The sequence below is a fragment of the Octopus bimaculoides genome, chromosome 22 (assembly GCF_001194135.2).
Source record: "Octopus bimaculoides isolate UCB-OBI-ISO-001 chromosome 22, ASM119413v2, whole genome shotgun sequence".
Classification (NCBI taxonomy): domain Eukaryota; kingdom Metazoa; phylum Mollusca; class Cephalopoda; order Octopoda; family Octopodidae; genus Octopus; species Octopus bimaculoides.
In genome coordinates, this window is record NC_069002.1 from 9,303,168 (window position 1) to 9,311,249 (window position 8,082).

At 36.4% G+C, this 8,082-nt stretch overlaps 1 protein-coding gene across 3 annotated transcripts in view; it reads right to left on the reverse strand.

Moving 5' to 3' along the window:
* Positions 1-3,191: 3,191 nt before the first annotated feature.
* LOC106874149 (origin recognition complex subunit 3) overlaps positions 3,192-8,082 on the reverse strand; it is a 17,852-nt gene continuing 12,961 nt past the window's right edge. For all 3 annotated transcript variants that reach the window (XM_052975737.1, XM_014921768.2, XM_014921769.2), the window contains 6 exons: positions 7,433-7,527; positions 6,698-6,789; positions 6,000-6,141; positions 4,837-4,953; positions 4,123-4,190; positions 3,192-3,392 (listed from right to left, as the gene is read on the reverse strand). In XM_052975737.1, coding sequence (XP_052831697.1) covers positions 3,287-3,392; positions 4,123-4,190; positions 4,837-4,953; positions 6,000-6,141; positions 6,698-6,789; positions 7,433-7,527 — 620 coding nt within the window. In that variant the 3' untranslated portion in view covers positions 3,192-3,286. The remainder of the gene's footprint in view (positions 3,393-4,122; positions 4,191-4,836; positions 4,954-5,999; positions 6,142-6,697; positions 6,790-7,432; positions 7,528-8,082) is intronic.

The window sequence follows — 8,082 nt, forward strand, 5'->3', positions numbered from 1 at the left end:
TCGACTTTGCCTTTCATCCTTTTGGGGGTCGATAAAATAAGTACCAGTTAAATACTGGGGTCGTTGTAATCAACTTAACCCCTCCCACCCCAGAAACTGATGGCCTTGAGCCAAAATTTCAAATTATTATTAAGGCAGAAAATTGACAAAATTTTGCCCATTTTTACCTTCAGATTAGAAATTCCACTGGGGTCTACTTTGCCTTTCAACCTTTCGGAGTCGATAAACTAAGTACCACTTGAGCACTGTGGTTGATGCAGTTGACTTCCCCTCCCCTCAAATTGGCTGGCCTTGTGCCAAATTAAGAAAGGATTATTATTATTATTATATTTAGGCATGTACTTTTTCTTTATTGCTACTTCAAATCATGCTTGGGTTAACCTTGTCTTTCATCATGCTGTTTGGAGAATGTGTGTGTGTGGGGGGGGGGAAGGATTAGAAAAGTACTAGTAATATAAAATACCATACAACTTGTTTTATTAAAATTATCTCCACCTCTAGAGGATGTGTCACTTTTACCAAATGGTAATGAAAACCAAATCCGCTTAAATAGGGAGATAATCTCACAAATCAAGAATTCTCCAAAGTTGACATGTTATTAAATATTGTCTGGAGATAAGAGGGCAGTTGTGGATGCATGTTTCTGGCTCAATAGCCATCATCAGCACACTTTTCTTACCTTGTCTCCAGTAGCCAAGTAGCTTAGACATTTTACAAAAAAATCACTTAGATAATTTGCATAAGTTAAATAAAAAAAAAAAGATCCAAGAGAAATAACTCAGGCTAGTGACATGTATTTGAAGAACATAGACTAATACAGGTATATCAAACACTATATAACATTAATTTTTGATGTATTAAAATTATCTCCACTTTTACAGGATGTGTCATATTTACCAATTGGCAATTAAAGACCAGCTCCTTGAGGAGGGAAGTAATTTCAAGGATCAAGAAATAACTCAAAAAGGCTAGTAGTATATGTATTTGAACAATATTGACAAATACAGGTGTATCAAACATTATACAATGTACAAGTAATAATATAGGATTGACTGTGTACATTCTTTTTCATATAACTTGCTTTGTACCAAGCTGAAAGAACGTGTGATTATATAAGTCAGTTAATGATTGATATCGACATTTTGTGTCAAATGCCGTTTTTATTTTTGTCAGATGTTTTCTTTCATAATTGTTTTGAAACCAAAAAAATCTTTTTAAACGAAAACAAACATTGGTAAATTCATAATCAAAGAATTTAAAACAAAAGTAACAATTTTTTTTCTGAATATGGAAATGGGTATAATGCATTTTTTCCTAAATTATATATATACAAGTGTATATGTATACATATATAATATATTTGCAAACAATAATTTGTAAGTTCTATATAAACCGCATATTTATATATATTATGATGACAAAGATAATATTTGCTCAGTAATCAAATAAGTGTTGCTAATGTTATAATTTGTAAGATTAGCAATGGCCAATCAATGAGGCAATGGTAGAATTTGATTCCTATGGAGTTGGAATGATCAAAATAAATAAAAAAGAACCCTTCCACTTGTCCTGCTGTTTCAGTTTTTGTGGAAGATTTATTGTTTAACATTATTTTGTGAAAAGAGATTTTTACTAGGAATTCTTTTTCCAACAAGAAGTTATTGCTTATAATGTAATAAACCCTTTCTGTTTACCATCTGTGTGCATGGTGACTAAGATTAGCAATCCCTTATATTTCTCATCATCTAGCAGCCACCTAGATACCAAGTCATGTGTGGCTCTTAATTAAAAAACTAGTCATTAATTAGTATAGTAATTTAATCTGTTATAAGCCTACAATGAGGCTTATATATGCAGAAATAGCTTTACATGCTAAAAATAATAGCCAAATTTCCCCTTAAAAAATTAACTAATCAAAAAATCAATAGCAGGGAAGATACATTGCATAATTTAGCTGTTGATAAATGAAATGGGATGGTCATGGCTGGAATGCCTTTGATCTATTGGTCTGGGCTGACCTGGGGGGGAGGGTGTCTAAAATTTAAAAAAAAAAAAAAAAAAAAAATTAAAAATGTGAAATTATCTTTGTTTGTAATCTTTGTATTGGTACATATGAAGATTGTGTGTCTTGCATTGAGACTTTTTTTTTAGCAGAGGCAAACTGTTTTGTAATTTTCAGTTATTAAAGAAAAATCTAAAGATAAGTAAACTACAACCCTGACTCTGTTAAATATTAACATTTTTTTTTTTTTTACTTTGGTTTTGGGTAAAAAGAAAATACAGGAGAATCAGTTATGATTTTGACATATTCCCCTTTCAGATTCACATACTTATTGCAGCAGTTTTTCTAAGCCCTGTAAAAGAACTCAAAAGGTTAGACCTCCAACCAGAACTTTTGCAATATCCTTAAAGCCAGCAACTTTACAGCACCCCTCATGTATGTGGGTGTTTGTATGTGAATTTGGGTGTCATTGTCTTGAAACTGCATGATAGTTTTAAATAAGTACCTCTGTCATACATGTAGTCTTCCTTGTTTTTAGTTATCCATGGAAAACGCTTGGTCATGGGGAAATATTACCACCATGCTTGGAAACAGATGAGGGTTGGTGACGGAAAGGACATCCAGCTACAGAAAATCTACCTCAACACATTCCATCAGACACATCTGAGCTTGGAAATGTGGACGTTGCTCAATATAATCCTGCCATTGATAGAACCCCGTACATGACTGGTACTTTATTTTATAAAGTACCAGTCATGTACAGGGTTCTGATGTAATTGACTTGTCCCCTCCCCTCAAGATACTGATCTTGACACCCTGCAACAGATGACGTCCTGTTCAGAGGGAATGTTATGATCTCAATCATTTGTATGCCATGGAAACCAAGTAACCAGCCTTGTAAGTTCTAAGACTTAAAGAATTAAATGAAGAAAAACAATATATTTTGGTAACAGAATAATCCTTCCTACTAAAGGCACAAGGCCTAAAATTTTGGGGGATAGGGCCAGTTGATTAGATTGACCTTAGTATGCAAATGGTACTTAATTTATCAAGGCTGAAAGGCAAAGTCGACCTTGGCGGAATTTGAACTCAGAACGTAGCGATGGGTGAAATGCTGCTAAGCATTTTGTCTAGCATGCTAACGATTCTGCCAGCTCACCAACCTTGATAACAGAATAATAAAAACCAATGAATTTCAAAGTTTATTACAGCTTATTTTATATAAAATATAAACAAATGAAATATCTGAGTTTATATCCAGCATGAAAGAAGAGATGTTTAGAATCAACACCCACCCCATGTTAACCGGGCGACATGATCGGTTTTCTGGCGTGTAGGCTTGATGAATCCTAGGAACTGTAATTCTGAAATTGCTTGAATAAAACGAGCTCTAGTGAATAAAGTTAAAGAAATCACAAAGTAACCAAGAGATTAAATAAACAAAAAAGACCATGATGACAAAGATGTCAAAAATTTCGACCACAGCCAAGTTCAATGCCCCACTCATTCTTATCTGTTACATACCTTAAACCTTTATCATTCAGATTACTCTGTCAAATGTGGAGGCACAATGGCGCAGCGGACTCGCAGTCATAGGATCTCGCTTTCGATTCCCAAACCGGGCGTTGTAAGTGTTTATTGAGCGAAAACACTTAAAGCTTCACAAGGCTTCGGCAGGGGATGGTGGCGAACCCTGCTGTACTCTTTCACCACTTCGGGGACTTTGAGTCCCTGGTAGGGTCACCCAATGCAGACAGGTCTGACACGGCCACAACCCAGCTAACTGGAGGGTAATGGTGAATTCCAGACAGAATCTGTTCTAGAATCCAGCAGCTTCCTGGTGGTGTTGGATCATGTCTGCAAGTATCCTGCGACGAGAAGGCACAACACAAGGATGACCTGCCACTGGTCATGTATGGTGGCTTACGAATACAGACAGGGACTGTTTTCACAGACTCTGATCATTCCTTGAAACTCTCATGAACTCACAACAAAACTACAACTATATATAAAGATGGGATGGTCATGACTGGAAAAGTTTTGATCATAAGTCAGCTCAGTCAGAGTCGACCTGGGGTTAAGCAACACATGCACACACACACACTTCAAATAAAGGATACTGTAATACTTTGTGTTGGTCTTTACGTTTCGGTTTGTTTTCAGAATCTTCAAGAACAGTAATAAATGACTGTAATATAATCATAAACTTTAATTAAAACAAACACACCACTGACTTAATTAATCGAAAATGTTTCTGAATTGTTTTTATGTTGCTTGGTAAAACACAAGCAACAAATGGCCAAATTAATAAGATGGTACCAAAAAAATGTATTAGGTTGATGCTCAGGAAAATTGGAAGATGTCTTTAACATTTTAAGCACATGTTTTTCAATGGAAAGAGAAAAATAAAGAATAGACAGTAAGCGTGTCTCAATTAGACAGTCACTGCATGCTGCCCTTTTACTATGGAAATCAGAAATGTCCACTGAAAATTTCCTTACCTGCAGAAAGTAGTTTTATACACTAACCTATCTTTTGTTGAGGAGTATCATGTTTGAAACTATTACAAGAGGCTGGGCACCTCTTCAGCTGGCCAGCTTCTGTCAAACCATCCAACCCATGCACGTATGGAAAACAGACATTAAATGATGATGATAATAATTTCTGTTTGGGTAAAACCTTTATTTCTTAACGCTATAAAACCCCACCAACTTACAACTTATGATGATAGCTTTTGATTCCATAGTTTACCAAGAAAAAGTAGCCCATTTGTAATCTTTAATCCAATCTATATAAAGAGAGTAGTGGAAAGATGAAATATAAATCTTACTTACTTGTAACCAATCATATAAATTGATTAAACGCCCACATTCAAGATGTAGTTTATATGCAACACTAACATCTGGGAAGGTAGACAGAATCACTCCGGGGTCAGCTTCACAGCAAGAACACTATATAAAAATGAAAAGATGTGGCAAAGTTAAGAAAATGTGATCCTTTCTATTTAAAAATTTTATTTAATATGGACATTTTAATTTAATGCTATGAGCCTTTCCACAAAAAAAAAATCATTAAAAACAAAAATAAAAGCAAAAACATCCAATAAAATAAAATCTGTCCAACCCATGCCAGCCTGAAAGATGGATATTAACTCCTTTGTTATCATATTTCTGTAAACATATGCTACCTTTATTAAGTTGGGGTCTGGAACAAATTAGCATAAAATTTTGAAGGAAGATTATAATTTAGACCACTTTAAGACAGTAAGCTTATGTCATCGAACCTGGGGTGGTCTCAAGCAGGTTGGTATCAAAAGGGTTAAAAGCTGATGATGCTGATGATGATCAATGTCATATCTGATAAGTTTGCTGTCATCAATTCACCACAGGGAAGGTTCACCGTCATCAATTCAGTGTCCCCCCCCCCACCAATAAAATAAGTTTTTAATTATTAATAGTGAGGCGAAAGCAAGATTGTGATGGCACCTGTGCCCAGCATCGCCTTTCTGGCGCTTGTGCCCGCGGCATATGTAAGGACTTTCGAGTGAGATCGTTGCCAGTGCCCCTGGACTGGCTCTTGTGCGGGTGGCACATAAAATACACCATTTTGAGCGTGGCCGTTGCCAGTACCGCCTGACTGGCCTTCGTGCGGCTGACACGTAAAAGCACCCTCTACACTCTCTGAGTGGTTGGCGTAAGGAAGGGCATTCAGCTGTAGAAACTCTGCCAAATCAGATTGGAGCCTGGTGTAGCCATCTGGTTTCACCAGTCCTCAGTCAAATCGCCCAGCCCATGCTAGCATGGAAAGCAGACGTTAAACGACGATGATGATGATGATACTATGGATATATTTTCTCGGTAAACTTACAATTGCAGTGAACTTTCTTTGTGGTAAATCGATGGTGGCGAACTTTCCCTGCAGTGAACTTACCTGTAATGAATGATGACGATGATGATGTCAACATATAAGAAAGACAGAGGATAACTTCAATACGTACCTTGAGATAGGAATGTGGTTGCGAGAGAGCTTTCTGGATGGCTGCTCGAGGACACGCAGTAAAATAATCCTGTAATATTGGCAACGAATCATAGTAGAAGATTTCATGAAGAGGAATGCTTGAGGGACATTTCAAGAAGATTCTAGAAAATAAAAAAAAAAACAGGAAAATAAAAATATTTTCTCAGATCAGCACAAGGCCAGAATTTTATATGTAAGTGATCTAGTCATTTGAACTGGTTGTTAATTAATGATTCTTAACTTACTGACCCTGGTTAGTAAGACAGATAAAGTCCATAACAAGATTTGAACTCGGAATGCATAAGAACAGAACTACATAGAACCGAGTGCCACACTAGTAATATAAACTACAAATTTTCTGAGGAGATATCCAATATGTGCAGGTATGGTATAGGTGTAGGCATGGCATAGACGCAGGTGTAGCTGGGTGGTTGAGAAGCTTGCTTCCCAACCACATGGGTTTTGAGTTCAGTCCCACTGTGTGGCACCTTGGGTAAGTGTCTTCTACTAAAGCCCCAGGCCGACCAAAGTCTTGTGAGTGCATGTGGCAGATGGAAACTGAAAGAAGCCCACTGTGTGTATACACACACCCCCACACATATTTATGTATGTGTGTGTGTGTATGTGGATGTTTGTTTCTCCTTGTCTTGACACAATGGAAGGCAAAGGTAGTCCTACCTGAAATTGCTGTCCATATAGGAAATGATTTCTTCACGCAATTTCTCAAATGGAGACAGTTTCTTCTTTTTCTTATCCATTTCTTGCAAAGTCTGAAACAGATCAAAATACAATCTTTTATCTTTCACAGCATCCAATGAGTTGCAGGAACTATCTTACTCCATACCTCTCTTTCGGCATAGTTTCTACAACTGGACGCCCTTCCTTAATGCCAAACACTTCACATATGTATACCGGATTCATTTTTCCCTGGCACCAACACAGTACAGGTTACCTTGTCCCTGGTAAAACTAAACAGTCCTCTCAACTCTGTGTCATCTCTACTTGATTCACCAACCACTTCACAGAGTGTACAAGGTCTTTTCTCATGGAACCAACACTAGTAAGGCCCCTTGTTATTTGTAAGACTAAAGAAGTCCCTTGACTGAAGGGAGAACAAGACTGAGTGATGACATTAACCCTTAACATTCAAATTACTCTTTCAAATGTAATGCTTATTTATTCACATTATTGGTGTTAAGAAGGGCATCCAGCAGTAGAAACCATGCCACAACAGACAGTTGGAGTCTGGACAGCTCCCTGCTAGCCAGCTTCATGTCAAATCATCCAACCCATGCCAGGGAGGAGCGGCTTATTTTATAAAGGAAGAAGTATTTGAAGCAACACAGCTTATGTAATACTTATGCATTGTGTGTGTGTGTACATTATAAAAGTGAGAGATAGACACAAACTTGCCTTTCGTAGATTATGGAGATTTGTTCGTTTAGGTAACTGTGCCAGTTCTTCATCGTCAGAATTGCTTTTGCCCTCTTCTTCATCAAGTTTCATACCTAGTGGGGAGAAAAAAAAAATTATTTGTTTTAAGGTGACTCTAAAGCAAATGTCTTATGGTGTCATGGTACAGGTGTGGCTGTGTCGTTGAAAAGCTTGCTTTCCCAACCATGTGGTCTTTGGCTCAATTCCACTTCAAAGCACCCTATAGCCATATATAAATATATATATATATAAATTTAGTAAATGGAGTAAAACGCATATGTTAAATGAATTCATTTAAAATATGCGTTTTACTCCATTCACTAAATTTATATATACTCAAGTACCCAAAATAACAAGGAATTTCTACCTCATAAACAGGAGTTATACACCACAGTCATTTTGTGATCTTTGCTACCCTGGTATCTATTAACCAATTTATTTTGTCCGAGTTAATTATTAACTCAGAGAAAATAAATACATATAATGAAATATATATATAAAATAAAATGATAAAATGAATATATATATATATATATATAAACAGATCATATGTTGTCAATTAGTAAAAGACAATAATGATGATGATGATGATGCAATGGGCTTCTTATTGTGCACCAAATCCACTTACA